Source organism: Paroedura picta, chromosome 18 (assembly GCF_049243985.1).
Source record: "Paroedura picta isolate Pp20150507F chromosome 18, Ppicta_v3.0, whole genome shotgun sequence".
Taxonomy (NCBI): domain Eukaryota; kingdom Metazoa; phylum Chordata; class Lepidosauria; order Squamata; family Gekkonidae; genus Paroedura; species Paroedura picta.
In genome coordinates, this window is record NC_135386.1 from 8,190,113 (window position 1) to 8,209,674 (window position 19,562).

Sequence of the window (19,562 nt, forward strand, 5' to 3'; positions counted from 1 at the left end):
AGACCAAGATGCCTTTACTGGTGTTCCCAGGCTCAGCAGATGCTTTTAATTCTTTTTTTTTAAAGGTGACTTGTTCTTTCTTTAATGCATTTTGGGAGGTAACGCTGACATTGCTAATGATTAATTACATGGCTATAATCCCTTCTTTCAGTAACTGGAGGACTCAGGGACACGCTGCTCCATGGCTTCTTCTCCAGTCAACTTTGCCCCTTAAATATATATATTTAAAGGGGTTGTTAAAGTTATTGTTATTTTAACTGTCTTTAAAATAGGAATAGGCTGCCTAAGGAGGTGGTGAGCTCCCCCTCACTGGCAGTCTTCAAGAAAAGGTTGGATGCACACTTTTCTTGGATGCTTTAGGATGCTTTGGGCTGATCCTGCGTTGAGCAGGGGGTTGGACTAGATGGCCTGTATGGCCCCTTCCAACTCTATGATTCTGTGATTCTATAAAATGCAGTTTTCCAAAACCTGCCCTGATCTTGGAAAAGACAATCCAGCTAGGAAGAAAGCAGCAGGAAGAACAGAAGACCCGAGCTGGATGGACTCAGTAAACGAAGCCACAGCCTTCAGCCTGTAAGACTGGAGCAAGGTTAGGTCATTAATTCATAGGATCTTGTAAGGATTTTCTGTTACAGTCCCTTTGTAGAATGGCCTTGTACAGTTGGTGTACACTGTCTATGAAAGACAGGAGTTCAAAACATCTTCATTTATGACGCAACATCTCAGCAGACTTATGAACACCAGGAAAAAAAAAAAAAGATCCTCGCTGTTTCTTTTCTTTCTTCTTTGTACCTTTACTGGCATAAAATCCTCGCCGTTTATATCAGCCAATTGTAGAACGGAGAACGAGGGACATTAAAATCGTGTATCTGTAACGCATAAAGCATGAGCCAACTACCAGAAACAAAAACACAACGAAGAAAGAAAAGATGTAACAACGAGAAGTTTAAGCGCGGAGCATTCCAAAATTTAGCCTTCCAAAGATACCTGTGATCCAATTTCTCATATGCGGTTCTGATAATATTTCATGTATAGCTCTGATAACAAAGAGGTCAAGGTAAATACTTTATATAGTTGACAATGCTTGCATTTTAATTCACAGTCCGCTTAGATGTTGCGTCGTACAGGAAGATGGGTTGACCCCTGTCTGACAACTATACAAGGCCGCTTGAAAAAGATACCAAAATGATGTCTTAATTAGATGGCAGACTGTCCATTGTTATACTTTACTGATGGTTATAATTCGCTGTATCACGCACTGGATTTTTATACCTAAAACTAGGGGCCAAGCCCGCTGCATTCAGGAATACAGTGAGCGCTAGATTAGGGGGGTGGGGTGGAAGAACTCTCCGGACGGCCTCCCCCTCCCCCCAGGACCTGGAAAGACTGCAGGCTGGAGGCCCCCAGGAAGGGAACTCACCAGCAGGGGCAGCTCTCATCCGGCAGGGATCTGCAGCCTCCGAGCCTCGGAGGGAAGTGGAAGGAGGAGGGGGTGGTCATGGGTGGGGGACAGAAGGTGATTAGCTGGCTGCTGGACAGATAGGCAAGCCAGTTGGAGGAGGCGGCACTCAGGGGCGGGGCAGCCTCCCTGAGTGGGTGTTTAAGCGCTGAGTGGCACTTAAGCCATGAGACATGCTCCTCCTCCTTGGCCTGACCAGAAATATATAGTGGAACAGATAGTCGCGCACTGTATACAGGGACTGTTTTCACTATTTGCACTGCACTGTTTGCACTGAGTATATTACTAATTGGTTTGTACACCATTAAGTATATCGGCCTCCCCTCCCCCTCCCCGGACCTTTTTGAGGGCTTTGCTAGTCAGTACCTTTTGTCATTCCCCATGTGAAACACCCCATCCTCTAGAAAGGCCTTCAGATCAGGCTATTTCTTAGAGGTGGGCTACTTGGCCTCATAAACGGCCTCGGCTTTGTCCAAAGCACTGTTTTCACCATGTGGTGCTGGAAACCACAGACGGCAGCTGAACAGTATTATCATTATTAAACCATGACTTTACCTCAGGGGAATTAGCTTAGAAAATACTTGTGGGATTTAACCCTTTTCTCCCCCCCCCATGTGCTAATCACCAACAGCATGTCTGCACATGGTTCTTAAATAGACTACTGATCCTGCTACTTATCCCTGGATTTATCAGAAGAAAACTGCCACATCCCTGCCATCTTTTAAAAAATTACCACACATGCAGAACGTGTGGCCTCCGTTGGCTCACAAGACAACCCGCTGTTGAGTTTTGGCACGCCGTAAATGTGGCGGCACCCAAACTGAGTGGCATCGTGTTCTCTGTTTCCTTTTTTCCAAAATTTTCTCGTTTGCGACCAGTCGGCCATGTTGGATCGCACTTCCCGACCAAGCTGCCGTCTCTACAGGTTCTGTGAGCGACCTCAGAGGGTCAGGCCGGTCTTTCTCAAACGATTAGCTGCCATAGGGATGAGTATAAACAAAGAGACACTTTCCCTTATATTAAGAGCCCTTATCATTCTCTCCTCAGAATAGCTTGACCTGTATCCAACCCAGTGACTGAGTTCAGACTCTGTGTGCCCAAACCCACTGAGGTTTGGTGAGAGAGAAGGCCTTCTCATGAGTGGTCTCCAAAGAACTTCATCGGCTTTGTTAACCCATCACACATTTAAAACTGAGTTTTTCAGGGGACTCTGGATAGTTTTAAGGATATGTTTCTGCTGCTAAGAAGAAGAAGAAGAAGAAGAAGAAGAAGAAGAAGAAGAAGAAGAAGAAGAAGAAGAAGAAGAAGAAGAAGAAGAAGAAGAGTTGGTTCTCTACCCGAAGGAGACTCAAAGCGGCTTACAGTCACCTTCCCTTTCCTCTCCCCACAACAGACACCCTGTGAGGTGGGTGAGGCTGAGGGAGTTTTATCAGTGCCGTGGCGATCCCAAGGTCACCCAGCTGGCTGCATGTGGAAAAGTGCAGAATCGAACCCGGCATGCCAGATTAGAAGTCCACACTCTTAGTTAATTTGGCTGATTATTTCTTCTGTCTTTAGGGTTGGTTTTCTATTTAATATATCCTATCAATTAAAACACACACACACACACCAGATATTTTAATAACTAAGACCCAACAGCTAGCTCTTAAGCATCAACTATACCTGTATTTTAACCACCTGTTCCATTTCCAAGGAAATACTAGCTACTTCTTCCCTGAAGCCCCCCCAATCTCTAAAAATTTCGATGTTATGCTAATTGTTAAAAGTTTTCTTCCCACACAGCTCGGAGAATTCACATGATGCGCTTATGCCGAAATGAATTAGGGTCTGGCATCGTAAACCGTCTGCACAAGAGGCCACCTGGATACCATATGTAAGCAAGGTATACATGTGATAAATGAAACATGCCAGTAATAAAATATTAAAGAATGCTCAGGCAGGACTACAGTTTTGGGAACGAATTTAATCTGGACGTCCGTATCAACTGGCAACTGCTCATGCCAAAAGGGCAGGATGTGAGCCTGGGATGTTTATCGCTGATGTTATATAAGAGATCCTACTTAGTTTTTTATACACTTATGCAATGAAACAACATTCAGTCGGACAATACCTACCGAAAACCGAGAAAAACAATGTTATCAAGAACAGCACGGTGGTATGCACGAATGCCTTTTCTCCCCCGAAAATCTACACAAAATGTTGTCTTGGGCACTACAAAAACAGAGCATTGTGTAACTGGTCTTCTAGATAGCGCTGTTTCCAAACAAGTCACACACGGACACAAACCCTTGATCGTTCCTTTCTCCCACTGTTTGATCATGCTCACTGCATTCCTGGGCAAATAATTCAATCTCAAAACCCTCTCCCCACCCCACATAGAATCCTAGAATCACAGAATCGTAGAGTTGGAAGGGGCCATACAGGCCATCTAGTCCAACCCCCTGCTCAATGCAGGATCAGCCCAAAGCATCCTAAAGCATCCAGGAAAAGTGTGTATCCATCCTTAGCTTGAAGACTGCCAGTGAGGGGGAGTTCACCACCTCCTTAGGCAGCCTATTCCACTGCTGAACTACTCTGACTGTGAAAATTTTTTCCTGATATCTAGCCTATATCGTTGTACTTGTAGTTTAAACCCATTACTGCATGTCCTACTGGAGTATTTGCCAGTCCTCCCAATTTGGTGTCATCTGCAAACTTGATGAGTAGTCCCTCCACCCCCTCATCTAGATCATTATTAAATATGTTAAAAAGTACCAGACCGAGCACCGAGCCCTGAGGTACCCCAATCTGATGAAACACCATTGACAACAACTCTAACCAATTCCCTATCCACCTAACTATCTGAAAATCCAGATTGCAGTCCTTCAATTCATCCATCAGAACATCATGGGGAACTTTACCTCAGTGTTGATTGGCTGAGGCTTGTGATCTCACTTCCTGACAGTGTTGATTGGCTGAGCTCACTTCCTGACTCAGTGCTGATTGGCTGAGCTCAGTTCCTGACTCAGTGCTGATTGGCTGAGCTCAGTTCCCGACTCAGTGCTGATTGGCTGATCTCCCTTCCTGACTCAGTGCTGATTGGCTGAGCTCACTTCCTGACTCAGTGTTGATTGGCTGATCTCACTTCCTGACTCAGTGTTGATTGGCTGAGCTCACTTCCTGACTCAGTGCTGATTGGCTGATCTCCCTTCTTAACTCAGTGCTGATTGGCTGATCTCATTTCCTGACTCAGTGTTGAGAAAAAACAAAACAATAATGGGGTATAATTGTTGATCTGTAAGGTCCCACTGGACTCCTGTTTGATTTTACTCTCACTACTGTGCCTCACTGCTTAATATATCTAATTCTAACTTACCTAATAAGAGTGGATAAGAGACCCATTGTTTTGGCCTTTTGATTTCGTTTTTGGCTCATCTATAACACCGGGAAATCAACGGTGCAGTTTGTTTTCACTGAAGTCATGATATTCATGATTTTAGGACTGCATTCTAAAACAGTCGTATATGGATTAACTGTCATTGGTTGTATCTCTTTGTGCTGAAATTAGATCGTTTCTTAGGTTAGGCCCACCTGAAATACTCCTCTTTTTTCCCCTCTTACTTTGGCTTCAACACAAGGTTTCGAGCTATTTGTTGTTGCTCTTTGCCCATCTGCCGTGTCGAATCGCCGTAATTGCCCTTTCCTTAAAATATAACTTACACAAATGTGTAGACACTTTTACGTCTGCAACAGTATTTTTTGTTTTCCTGGCCTAAGTTTGCCACAGGCAGTAAACATGTATTTAGCCACTCGCTGGGAAATAAGCCCTTGGACAGCGCAACCGAAATCAGAGCTGCAGGTCTTACTCGTGACATTTGCTGTGAAATGGCCATGGCCAAATGGGACCAGGGAAACGGACAGTTTTCAAGTGGCCCCAAAGACTTCTTATGCTTACATTGCCCTTCCAATGAAATGGGAAGACAACATGGCATTCTGGTTTCCCCAGCTTCAGAACAAAATCTTCCTGGGCCCTGTACAAGGCCGTTGGTCCTTTCTAGATTTCCAGAAAGGCCTTTTAAAAACCCAGAATCCTTTGATCCCTAAATATTGCTCTAAAACGAGCAGCGTTTGTTTGAAAGCTTACAACGCGCCCTTTCAGACGTCCTGCCCCAAGTTTTCCATTGTGCTAAGAGCGCTGATGAGCAAGACGTCTATTTTCAATGTTGGAGTCTGTTACAGTTAATCTTTTAAGGAACTGGTTGTGGTCAGGGAGAGGCAAACGAGGTAGCCTATTAAATCACATAATAGATTTGTTTACCCCAAAAAAAGAATTGCATTTTCCATTTCATCTCCAAAATAAGGTAAAAGCCGTCGTTTTTTGAATGTGTTGCGAATGCTCTTCCTTCGGTATGCTCAAACGAAGCTCACGGAACGGTTATGAACATTCCAACTTTGACAGGGAGAACATCTTCGCTGTTTTAGAAACTGCAGGGGTGGAGGCAATTGGACCAGGAGAAGCACGTCCATTTCATTGACCCACAAAGCCCCCTCCTGTCCCTGCCCCGCCTCCCCGGTGGCTTTACATGTCTCTATTAATGAGATCTCAACACCCTCTTTTTTGTTCAGAGACTACTGCAGTATGACCCATAATGTAGAAAACAGAGAGGATTAGCTCTAGCGATGGAGACAGGATAATCGAGACAGCATGCTCAGCGACCCAGCGGGCTGAACCCTTGCTGTTTTCCTGGCTCTGCTAGGAAGGTTTGGAGGTGGTTAAAAAGCCACCAACACGATGACCAACAGAACGTTTGCAGATGAACGAGAAGGATCATGGTGGGGTAAGTGAGGTGAGAGAAGGAAGGCCCAGTGAAGGAGAGAGGTATGAAGGATATGCCCTTTCCGTATCATCTAGACACCAACCTATTCCGTCGATGAAACTTCAAAAGCATATCCCCATGCATTTCTATTATACTTTTGTGAAGCGTCCAAGCCACTCTCTATAGCAGTGGTCCCCAACCCCCGGTCTGGGGACCGGTGCCGGTCCGTGGATCAGTCGGTACTGGGCCTCGGCTTCTCCCCAGCTGTTGCTTCAGGGGCTGCCCTGTCACTCTGCCGCCGGCTCACCTTTGGTGCTCTCCAGCGGGCGCCATGGCTGGGGCTCTCCCTCGGTGTGACACTGAGCAGCAGCTGCTGGCTGTACCCCCCAGTGGGCGGTGGGAAGTCAGGGGCACCGGCGGAAAAGCAAGTGGAGCAGGGGCTCAGGCGGCAGCGGCAGAGTCCCTCAGCAAAAAACTACTCCCCTTGTCAAGCGTTGACTGGTCCCCGGTGATAAAAAAGTTGGGGACCACTGCTCTATAGAACAAATCAGGTTATTTAGGAAACGTGGTGTGCGCACGTATATAGTTCCTGATAAGGCAGATCAGAGCTGTTATGGCTGCATCACAAAATAAAGCTGTACGGGAAGATACCAGCCTGCCTAAGGCTACCCGGAGAGTTTCACAGGAGGGGTGAAAATTTTGCCCTCCGTTATTCACAGCTCACTCTTCTAACAACTACGCAAGACTAGCTGGATAATGTCTTTAGCACGACGATCGGCTAGCACAGAACATCTGGCTGGAGGCTTGCCAATATTTCCTCCGCCTCGTGGTGCATGTGTAATGGCATTTTTCTAAAATATATAGATATATCTAATATAGTGGGCAGATTGATACAAGATGTTGTTCCAGCCTTCTAAACAGATTAATCAGACCACATAAATTGCTTTCTGGATGGACTTTTGACAGCAACCAAGTAGGCTGTTGATGCTGGTGTTAAAAAAAAGCTAGAGCCAAGGTTGAAATATTTGTTGTTGTTGTTGTTGTTTCATCTGTGCAATGCATTTTACTTTTGAATCCTCACTTGCTTTCCAGTTAGGTTACCGAAACGTCACGCGGAGAGGGTGATATGTAACACCAATCACCTTCCTTTTGAAACTGAAGCAGGATTCGAATCCGCTGTCCCCTAAAAGAGCGGCAGTAGCTTAACTGACTATGCTAAGGATTTCCGGATAAGGTTTAAGTGGAAGGAGGAGGGGGTGTCAGGGGTAGGGGACGGAAGGCGATTGGCTGTCCGCTGGACAGACAGGCAAGCCGGTTGGAGGAGGAGGCACTCAGGGGCGGGACAGCCGCCCTGAGTGGGTGTTAAGCGCTGAGTGGCACTTAAGCCATGAGACCGGCTCCTCCTCCAAGCCCTTACCAGAAATATATTATGTGGAACAGTCGTGCAGAGGTTTCCGATTCCTGGGTCAATTCTTCTAAGCGCTATTCCAACCGATGTGATTTTCCCCTCGTGCCACCCTGAACACGCCTGATCTCATCTTATCTTGGAATCTAAGCAGGGCCAAGCCTGGTGACTCTTTGGAGGGGAGACCGCTTGGGAATGCCAGGTACTCTGGGCTAAAATGTTTCCCAAAAAGTTCTCCACTGTGCAGTGAGAAAACGATCCCGGCTTCGTATTAACATTAAGCACGTTAACAAACGTCGTATTTGAATGGGGGTTTTCTGGCGACGCTTTTCTTCTTGTCCGTCTACCCCGATTTTTACCTTTGAAAGACTTTTCCCGTTTGCCAGAAGGGTCACAAGTCCGGCGCAACAAACCAAAGCACTGGAGCTGGAGAGTCCGGAGCTTGCCGGGATGGTTCCTTCGACCAGGCAGTTCATTCCACTTGGGCTGGCGAGACGGAAACGGTCCTAGCGATAAACACACCGGCACAAAACCCCAATGAGCGAGGCCCTGAAGGAAAATCTATTTCTCGGCATTAAATAAATTCTCGCCGCAAGTCTAGAATCAATTCTCGCCGCAGGTTTAGAAGGGAGCATGACGATTTTGGGGTTTTTTATTCCCCAGATTTCATTGCACACCGTTTGTCGTTAGCCTCCTTCCTGGCTAGAACTTCGTTCCACCCAATTTCAGTGAAATTTCTTCTCGCCCAAGGGATTACGCTTGCCAGATTCCAAAGAACTGGCTCCATTTTTACCGGCAATTAAATGTGAAATTCATGCCAAAAGTAAAAGATCTATTTTAATGCCGCTTGTTGACTTTGGGGTGGGGCATGCAATTTTTTTTTCTCAGTGTTTTTTGGGTCCTGCTCTATGGGACCGGGGAAAAAATACGGGGTTTTCTTTTTAAAAATGGTTTTCAATACATCTGAATGGAAAAGCAGACTGTTATGTATCTGTCACATTTGGATCCTGCCCCTTATCTTCTCCTGGTCCATTTTATATTCAACATAATTCTAAAAGTTAGGCTTAACAATTGTGACTGGACCAAGGCTACACAGTAAACATCACAGCGGAGGGAGGATTTGAGCCCTGTTTTCCCTGAGTCTCATCTTGGATCCAAATGGGGCAGATAAATCACACGCATAAAAATTGTATATTTAATAGCCAACTGTACCCTGATCTGTGGATACTTAGATACATGAATTGGGGCCAAGTGGACGGCAGGAAGTTATACATGCAAATTCCGCCCCTACCAGATTGCAGAAAACCCAGTGTGTGTGACTGCTAACAGTTACACATGCTGGGTTTTGGATTTATATCCCACGGACTACCCGTAAACCCCTCCTTGTCTAAAATAAGATCTTTGCCTGACTGCATATGGCATTGGGGGGAGCTGGTTAACAAATTTCGGCTTTTGTGTTGGAAGCTCCTGGCTCCCAACCACTTGCCTGCTGATATACGATTTGGAAGAATTACTTTATAGGAGAAGTGCCACAGACCACTTAAGCTGGCTTCGTCCCATTGAAACCAAGGGGACTCACTCAGCTTAAGGGTAAGTACTCCAATTTCTGTCACATTTGGCTTGCGTTTCCAAGCACAGTTTTGGAATCGCCAAGTGTGACCAACAGCGCCCATATGCCCAAAGTCGTTCCAACACCCGAGATCAAACCGATATCAAGTTTATCATCCTGGTGGGTAGAGTCGGAGGGAAATTAATATATGTCGGAACCAGACGAGAACTGCAGTTGGCAATTGCCCTTTCATTGCTTGGCAGCCAGCGTTGCTGGACAATGTGATATAATAAGCACTTCAAATGCTACGGGTGACCTTTTCTTTCCAAAAAAAAAAAAAACGGCAAAAGTTATTTGAAGTTGCTTTTGGTTTGGATGACAACAAATGAGGCTGTATTTTTAGAACAAAGCCATGCATTTCAAATATTTATTCCTCTTTCAAGACAGCTAAAAATAGGATGCATGCAAAGGGCCAGACCCATGCAAAAGGTTCATGTAGCTATAGGGTATATATGTGTGGGTATAAACTATATGGAGGGAAGATCTGAGTTTATTTCTAACCAATGGCCTTATTTTTTCATTGGGGGGGGAGGATAAGTCCTTATTCACATTTGGCAGGAAAATAAATTAGATTGGCCCAAGGCCCTGAAATAAAACAAAGGACTCTAGTTGGTTTTTTCTTCATGGCGATAAGGACTAGAAACATGTTTTATGGGTTTTAAGATAAAAGGAGATTCTCTCCACGCCCGATTCTGAGCCATGTTGTTCATCATACTTTTGCTGCAGGATGCGACAAACACCTACACAAACTGTTCCAGGGATTCCGGTGGCTCGCCATGTTGGTTTGAAGCAACGGAACAAAGTTTGAGTCCGTTGGCACCTTTAAGACCAACAAAATTTAATTCTGGGCATAAGCTTTTGTGTGCAGGCACACTTCTTCAGATGCATCGAAAGAGACTGAATTGCTTGTTTGTTTATAATTCCGTTTATAGCCTGCCACTCCCACACACTGGCTCGTGGTGGGTAACAATAATCCACAATGAGAACCCAATATCTCTGTTAAGCCCTGGGGGTTCTGTAGTCCTCAGTATTGTAACAACTTGTAACTAGTAATCTCCTGCTGCAGTCTGTTTCTAACATTCCTTTGCAATAGAAGTACAATAAAGCTATAGTCATTGCTCAGTTACTTATGCCTCTTGATTCTTAAAGGTGCCCATGGACTCTGCCCCAGAGATTGTTAGTGGAGAGGAATGCTAGGCTTTTAGAGGTCATCAGGCCCCACTAAAATCTATTTCACTAGTGTTTTTCAAGTTAATCTGTGTTCCACGGCCCCTAATTGTATACCAGGAAGTATAATTGAGGCCACGGTGGTCAGAAATCATACAGGCCCCCTTCCCCTATGATTAGTCTAATGAGTCTAATTAATCTGGCAGGAGACTGAAAGGCAAAAGGGGGAAACTGATAAACTGAAGTGTGTTTTTAATCTGTTTGCATGACGTTTTTTTTTTTTTTTTAATGTTGTAAACCGCCCCGAGCCTGCTTGCAGGGAGAGGAGACAGAAAACATAAAATTATCAATCAATCAATCAATCAATCAATCAATCAATCAATCAATCAATCATGCTGCGATGGTGAAGTTACAGGAGCCTGTTGCTTCAGTTTCTGTAAATATCTTTCTTTGGGCTAGGAAGCAGACGGGCATACCCCACAGAATATCCCTGTCCTTCATCGTGTGTCTTCACTTGCCATGTTTTGCATGGCTGGAAGCCAACGAAACAACAGCTCCTTCTAAGGAAATTTGGAAAGGTGGGAGTCGGCTGTTCCCCCCCCCCTTCCCCCTTCCGGGAACTGAAAACAGAGGGGGGAAGGGGAATCTTTCACATTCCTAGCATCCAGTTGTTGTAAACGAAGTTGAAAATATTTTTTTGGAAAGAGACTTAAAAAAAAAAAAACCTTTTCTATTACAGATGGAACAAACTATCACCAATTGTCTGACAACCGCCCAAGAAAAAAAAATCGAGACCTTTCTTCAATGGCTGGGTGAGAACTTAAGACAAGTTTCCGGGAGCCTGAGAGCCTTGACTTTTTCCTCCCTGTCGCGTTCCCATAAATCTCAGCCCTAACCTCCCTGCCTCCCATCTTTTAACAGGTCTGCCTGGCTTTTTGTACCTAGAAAAGTCACCCACAAAGTCAAGCTGTTATTCATTTGCCCTAATTACACTAGAAGAAAATGAAATGACTTTTTTTTTTGCTTAGATGTTCATCCTTCCGTCTTAGCTCAGTGGAAGAACACATGCTTCCCAAATGCAAGTTCTTAGGCGTCTTAGGTGGCCCCCACCTGGTGGAACGAGCTCCCGGAGGAGATCAGAGCCCTAGCAGAGCTTAAACAGTTCCACAGGGCCTGCAAAAGGGAGCTCTTCCGCCAGGCTTTTGGTTGAGGCCGACCTGAATTCAGTCACTTCCCATTGACCCCTGAGGTCCCCTCCCATGAGAACCTCCACCCACTTGTCCATCCTACAGGGCCGTCAGTAGGATACAGTTAAAATTGGATGTTCTCACCCTGTTTGCTTCATTATGTTACTGTTCTCCTGTTATGACTCTTTCACTGTTGTTCAATAGAACCAGAGTCCAGTGGCACCTTTTAAGTCCAACAAAGATTTCTCCTCCTTCTCCTCCACCCCCCCCTTTTTTTAGGAAGGGGGGTAGGAAGGGGATCTTATTATTGTGCCGCCATGCTGTGACATTTTAAAGTCTTTTAATGGGAGTTTTAATGGGGTTTTAAGACACTGTAACCCGCCACGAGCCATTTGGGAGTGGCGGGAAATAAATCGAAATAATAATAATAACAACAACAATAATAATAATTTATTCAACGCGTGAGCTTTCGAGGGCAAGCACTCTTCGTCAGACTAAGAACTGACCATCATAACAGTAGGAATATATAAGCAAAAGTTAATCGTGTTACATCAGTAAACTGTCCATGGACCACTAGCACCGACCGTTTTATTTCTGATATGTCTCTGTGAACTACAAATGGGTTCGAGGGATCTGATTGGCTGGTTTGGCTTGGAGTTATCATGTGGTTGTGTTTGGATGCTGTGACACAGTTTACTAATGTAACAGAATTAACCTTTGCTTATATATTCCTACTGTCATGATGGTCAGTTCACAGTCTGACCAAGAGTGCTTGCACTCGGAAGCTCACGCCCTGAATAAATCTTTGTTGGTCTTAAAAGTTGCCCCTGGACTCTGGTTTGATTGTGCTCCTTCAGACCAACACGGCGACCCATTTGAATCTATCGCTATCGTTCGATTTATCACGTTATCGGTACTGTTTTTAATCCCAGTTCCATGTAAACCGCCCTGAGCTTCAGGGGAGGGCGGTATATAAATATAATAAAATAAATAAATAACCCCCAGCATCTCCAGTTCAAACGATTTTAGGGCGCAAAGCTTGGGAAAGACCTTCCTGTGTATGGGATCCTGACGAACGGCTACCAGACGGGGTCGTCAGAACTGGGATGGGGGAACCAAAGGCCTGGCACGGTATACAGAGGCATCTTAGGATGCAAAGAGAACCTCTTGAGATATTATAAACTCTAAAACAATTAGACGAGTGGTCTAAAATCAAATGCGGCTCCACGAGGAACCGAAGAGAGCTCTTTAAAAGAGAAAAAAAAAGAGTATGAAATTGAGGTGAGATGCTTGAAAAACTGGTATGGGGAGGCAAGTATTTTTATGGATCGAAAGGGCTTCTCAGAGATGTTTTAAAGAAAGGGAAACAACAGGCAGCTGCTGCCAGGAATCCAGGTGCAAAACATGTGTATTGAAACAGTGGCACAGGGGTCTCATCTGGATTTTTATGCTGCATTTTTTAAATTTAGAACATCTTGTGAGAACTTGTGTGTGCCGTTTCCCAATAAAGGAGTTGGAACACCCAATATTCAGGCCAGGCTTTCTCAGCTCTTTTACTGTTCAGAACCCCCTGAAACATTCTTCCAGCTTCTTGAAACCCCGGAAGTAGCATAATTGTACAGAATATGGTTGGGAAGCAGAGCTGTGGACACGCCCATAGCCCTGATAAAGCTCTTCTGACAGAGCAGGAATATCAGGGCTCTCTCAGCCTCAACACCTCACACGGTGTCTGTTGTGGGGAGAGGAAAGGGAAGGCGACTGTAAGCCACTTTGAGACTCCTTTGGGGAGAGAAAAGCAGCATGTAAGAACCAACTCTTCTTCTTGTTACTGCTAGCTAGATCTCATCTTTAGCAGAGTATACACTTTGTTTAGTGGTTATGATTATAAGAATCCAGACCGCAACCTGGAAATCTTGGTTGCCGGTTCACATGTTCTGAGGAAGCAAAAGAACATGTACTTACTACATTTTGTACACAAAATACTTGCAGGGACAGGCAATGATATCACAGATCGAAATTGGAGATATCCTGAATTTTATGTCTGTCACGTTTTTATCTCTACTTTCCTCCAAGGATTCAGGGTTGCATACAGACTTCCCTCTTCTTCCATAGATAAACAGACAAGAAAGATATTTAGATCTTCTAATGTTAGTGCTCTGTGAAGTCTTTCACAGCTTCATTGAAAGAAAAAAAGGAGAAGAGTTGGTTTTTATACCCCACTTTTCACTACCTGAAGGAGTCTCAAAGGGACATACAAATGGCCTTCCCTTCCTCTCCCCACAACAGGCACCCTGTGAGGTAGGTGGGGCTGAGAGAGCTCTGAAAGAGAGAACTGTGACTGGCCCAAGGTCCCCCAGCTGGCTATTTATGGAGGAGGAGCGGGGAATCAAACCCACTCCTCTAGATTAGAATCTGCAGCTCTTAACCACTAAGCCACACATAACTGTTTAAGGCCTAAAACTCAAAAGAGAGCTAAAGTTCGTGACTATTTAGGGAGGTTGTTACAGCTTTGATACTTCGTGTGTGCAAACATTTAGTTGGTGCATTTTAATCTCTAATAAAATTATTCAACCTGATAGTGGAAATAGCCAACATACTTTTAAACATTACACTTACATAATAATAATGATGATGCATACAGAATTTAATTTACCTGAATTCCTTTGAATCCACACAGGAAGTAGTTGTGCCACAAAGGTTTGGTCTGATTAATCTCAATGTTGTTAGCAGGAGTACTGAAATCCCTACAGGAGAAAAGGCCAGAGAAACTTAAAGCCTACAGAATCAGCAATAGGTTTCAGATTATAAATAGCCCACTGCTGCCATCTGCTGTTCCTAGAATCCAGGAGGGTAGCCGGGTTGGTCTGAAGCAGATGTCCATGGACTACAATTGCCATGAGCTCTCTTGCAAACTTTAAACACATATCCTAATAATTTATCTGATGCTTGGGGGGGTATTTATTGGTTGCAACTTTATGCATTAAGGCTTTACATTCTGGAGGGAAAATTAAAATCCTTGAAGGATGAGGTCACTAGCAAAATGGTCATGCAAATTTGGGGCTTAGTCAACTCAGTGTGTTCAGTCACATCTATAAAGCAACTAGGTAACAATCCATGAAATGAATACTTACTCGTATGAAGGATTTGCATTGGCCAGATGGATAACTGGTGTGTTTAGAGGTTCAGCTGCTATAAGTATGTCTTGATCTATAGCCATTGGAAGCACAGAGTAGCCGCAATAATCAATATGCTCACCTTCCAAAAAGAAAACCGAGAATTAACCTTTTAAAAACTCTTCGGGGGCCTCTGCAACAGCGGGATAACTGCTGGCCTAATGCAATAAAGTTAGACTTGACAAATATGTATTAATACATACACAGAATTACACATTTATCGGGTGATATGACCATATATGACCATATATAGAGCCTCCTGTGGCTCAGGGTGGTAAGATAGACAACATGATGTCTGAAGCTCTGCCCATGAGGCTGGGAGTTCGATCCCAGCAGCCGGCTCAAGGTTGACTCAGCCTTCCATCCTTCCGAGGTCGGTAAAATTAGTCCCCAGCTTGCTGGGGGGTAAAACTGGGGAAGGGAATGGCAAACCTCCCTGTATTGAGTCTGCCAAGAAAACGCTGGAGGGCGTCACCCCAAGGGTCAGACATGCTTGCACAGGGGATACTTTTACCTTTATGACCATATATGGTCCTGTAAACCTGCGCCCCCCCCCCCGTCCCAAAATGGCCAAAGATGGTCCTGGAGGGGATGGGGAGGGGCCCCAGGTGGGCATGTCCACACCTCTGCTTCTCAACCATATTCTGCATGACTGTGCCACTTCTGGGATTTCTTGAAGCCTGACAAATGTTTCTGGGGTCTCTCAATGGTAAAAAAGTTGAGAAAGGCTATTTCAGTGGCCTGCATTTTTCATGCTGTTTCAAGCTGTTTCAAGAAGTTTTTATGCCCCCTTTCCAAGAACATTAGTCTGAACCTGTTTTATGAAAAGCCCCCTTGGAATTCTTTGTTTTTTACCCAAAGCAAAGATATCCTTTTTCCATTGTTATGATAAAAAAAAGAGCTAGCTGGGCAAACGGTCTGACTCAGTCTGACTTCATATGCTCATAGATTATGAGGAAGCAATGTAACGTGGGACATAAGTTGTGCACTGCAGAAGATCCCGGGTGTGGTTTCTGCCACTTCCAAAAGCAGATAACCAAAAAATCCAATGCCAAAGGCTTTTAAAAGCCACTACCAGAAAGGCAGACAACATCCACTGGATGGAACAATTCTGTGATCCTGTTAATAGTGACTACATAAACCAACAAGTAAAGATATTTATGTTAACCAAGCTGCATCTCTTGTGATTTCCAGGGATCTTGGTATAACAGCCTTTCTCAGTTTTGTTACTGTTGAGAAATCCCTGAGAAATTCTTCAGGCTTTGAGAAACCCAATTGTGCAGAATATGGTTGGGAAGCAGAGCTGTGGATAACCCCCCCCCCCAGGACTCCTCCCCTTCTCACCCCCTCCAGGCCCATCACTGGCCATTTTGGGAAGGGTGGGTGGGTCAACATGACCATATATGTTCACATCACCTGATAAACGCTTAAGAAAGTTTAAAAATGAATCAATTCCTACCCATTTTGGAAACCCTTCCAGGGCTGTCAAGAAACCCCAGGGTTTCATGAAACTCAAGTTGAGAAAGCCTGGGGTAGAACATATGGTAAAACCACAATATCATAGCTAGTATAAGACTTAGCCTTCATGCGATCATTAGTGTCCATACCCATATTATCCATTTGATTCCCAGAACTTCCAATGCATACATCCCATTTTTACCTATTAAGTTGACACGCCCGGGTGCTCGAGCATAAAACTTGGGTGTTGACTGAAATTTAGAGACAAACATCTTCTTCAGCTTCAGCAATCTGAAAAACAGGTTGGAATGTTCAAGTTATCTGTAGGCAACTTCTAAAACCATCCAGAGGTAAGATCATGCAGGGATAAAATTCTGGCCCAGTTTAGTAGTATAAATCGATCCCTCTTGGGCTGAAACAAAAGGGGGCTTTTACATAATTTCTGGATGCTTACCTGGTGTTCACTGAAAGGCATCAGATTCATCATGTTTTAAAACCCAGGAAAATTTAAGTTCCAGGGGTGCAGTGAGGTTGCTGACCTCCATTTTTAGGCACAGAGGTACTTTGAGTAAACATCTACAAACATCTATATATTTGGCAACCACTGTACTGTAGTGTAGTTTTTTTGGAGGTTATTTTGTCAGGTTTTAAGTGAGATTTTATGATTTATTATTGTAATTATAGTATGATGTAAGCCGCCACGAGCCGGTTTGCCTAGAGCGGCAGCAAATAAAACCCAATACAGATTAAATATAAATAAATATAAATTAGTACAGGATTAAAATGTAAAAGGTACTCCGCCACCATGGTGTAATGTTTAAGAGAGGCGGCTTCTAATCTAGCAATCCGTGTTTGATTCCCCGCTTCTCCACATCCAGCCATCTGGGTAACCTTGGGCTAGTCACTGTCCTGATAGTGCTGTTCTCACAGAGCACTCCTGTCAGGGCTCTCAGCCCCACCTACCCCACAGGGTGTGTGTTGTGGGGAGCGGAAGGGAAGGCGATTGTAAACCGCTTGGAGCCTCCTTCGGGTAGAAAAAAGCGGGGTATAAAAAACAAATCTTCTTCTTCTTCTTCTGACAGTGAAATATTACAAAGGGAAGCCAGTTTGAAAACAAGAACCAGTCCATCTGAATCCTGTTTTGAAGTGGCCTCTTTGTAAATGAAGATGCAAAGGATGTTTGTATGCTATAAATTGGCGTCTTTGTAACATTGTTTCAATGCTCCCTGGCTGCTAGTAATCAATGTTCTCTGCCTAATCTCCGACTGAGGACCACTAAAGCTAGAATATTTCTCGAGAGGGTCCCCGGACTCCCGTGGCCGCTACCTGGCAGCCTCTGCAAAGGCCAGGCGCGGTAATATCCACCAGTTTGCCTGCAACCCCCGGCCAGAACCGAACTCGTGTTTGCTTGCTTCTGGGAAGGCACAAGCAGGAAGCAAAGACGGGTCTGCAATGCATTTCTCCTGCAAGACGAGCGGCACAGAACTTCCGATGCAAACTTTTCCTCTCCTTTTTACAGGCACAAACCAATGCCAATAAATCCGACCGAAGGGAGAGGAAAAAATACAGCCAAACGCACCTGGGTTCTTCCACCAGCGGGACGGAAAGGGTGGCGGGAGGATCCGTGGCCATGTTGCGCTTTTCTGCACGCCGGGCGCCCGAAGGATCGTCCCCCACCTGTCCCTGCAGTCCTGCAAACCTCTAAGGCGGAGATCCTGGAGCACGGAGGCGTTTCCCTCGGCCGCCGCCTCTTCTGGCGCGCCCGCCTCCTGCGCCCTGCCTCGGGCGTCCTTGCAATCCTGGACAGGCGACAGCCAAGCGGGCTCTGTTTGCTCTAGCCAAGCTGTGACTCTCCAGATGCCCGCGAACTACAATTCCCATGAGCCCCTGCCAGCCTCCTGTGCTTTTGCCATTGCAAAAACTGAGACCAATAGCACCTTTTAAGACCAAGGCTAAGGTGGCCAGATTGTCCCACTTTTGGAGGGACATCTGGGGGCACCTGGCAAATTGTACTTAGGTTGAAATTATATATATGTGTGTGTGTATGTATGTGTGTGTATATATGTGTGTATGTATGTGTATGTATATATGTGTGTATATATATATATATATATATATACATATACATATACATATACATATACACATATATACATATGTATATACATATATACATATATTACTAGTTTTGCGTTCTGTGTGTTCTATGAAACTTAAAATCTGGTCACCTTAAATAAGGTGTGAGCTTTGAGTGCAGGCACTCTTCCTCAGACTCAGTGGAACAAGGATCATAAACGTACACTTGTATTTTTAGCATGGACAACATAATGTGCTTCTACCATGAGCCCCTGCCAGCGTAGAGTGAGTCCTTCTTTCTCTGAATGGGATAGAGAAGGCAGAAATAAGTATTTTTCTCCCTTTCTAATGCCTGGGCACTCAATGAAATAGATGGGCTCTAAGCTTAGAACAGGTCAATTACCCGAAGAGTAATTGACATGTGGGACGCTCTGCAGCAAGAAGTGGTGGGGGCTACAGGCCCATAGAGCTTCCGGAGGGGACTGGAGAAACATCTGGAGCAGAGGTCCATGAGTGGCTACGGATGGGACTGTTGGACAGGGATGCTCTGTGTTGGTGCTTGGGGGGGGACAACAGTGGGAGGGGATTCTGGTGTTCTGGATTTTGGCCACGGTGTGACATAGTTGGCCTGGATGGGCCGTTGGTCCGATCCTGCATGGCTTCTCTTGTGTTCTTAGTACAAGGACAACACAGCACTCAACAATTTTCAGAGGCAATTCAGTACCAAAATCCAGGGAAGGAAGTGCCCCCTGGCCATGGGTGGGGGACAGGAGGGGTATCCTTGGTAGATGCAGGTTAGGAAATGCCTAGAGATTTTGGGATGGGTTCTGGGGAGGACGGGGACATCAAAGGGGTACAATTACACAGCCCACCCTCCAAAGCTCTCATTTTCTCCAAGGGGACTGATCTGTGGAGACTTAAAGTACAAAGTGCATTATACAGCATGTGCATGATGGGCCCAGCTGTAATTCCAGGGGATCTCCAGGTCCCACCTGGAGGCTGGCATCCCTAAGCCTCCACCCCTGGTTGGTCATAATGTGCTAGGATTTGCCTTGCCCACACAGGAAAATCCACCAAGATATTATTTTTGTTGTTGTTATTATTTGTTTTAGACAACTGATCAAACATCAAGTGGACTCCCCCTACATAGTTCCCCCCCCAAAAAAAAATCCGAATTTGAGTTGCAATCTAAACATGCTGTAATAAATGAACTGGTGAAATTGCTGCTAGGA

The 19,562-nt window shown here is 44.9% G+C and overlaps 1 protein-coding gene across 2 annotated transcripts in view; it reads right to left on the reverse strand.

Moving 5' to 3' along the window:
* GALK2 (galactokinase 2) overlaps positions 1-18,098 on the reverse strand; it is a 46,395-nt gene extending 28,297 nt beyond the window's left edge. The window contains exons 1-5 of one of the 2 annotated variants that reach the window (XM_077317246.1): positions 17,834-18,096; positions 16,457-16,545; positions 14,755-14,878; positions 14,277-14,367; positions 8,020-8,166 (exon numbers count right to left, since the gene is read on the reverse strand). In XM_077317246.1, the coding sequence (XP_077173361.1) occupies positions 8,020-8,166; positions 14,277-14,367; positions 14,755-14,878; positions 16,457-16,545; positions 17,834-17,886 (504 nt within the window). In that variant the 5' untranslated portion in view covers positions 17,887-18,096. Of the gene's footprint in view, positions 1-8,019; positions 8,167-14,276; positions 14,368-14,754; positions 14,879-16,456; positions 16,546-17,833 lie in introns of both variants that reach the window. The other variant, XM_077317247.1, reaches the window with a different exon arrangement.
* Between the last annotated feature and the right edge of the window lie 1,464 nt (positions 18,099-19,562).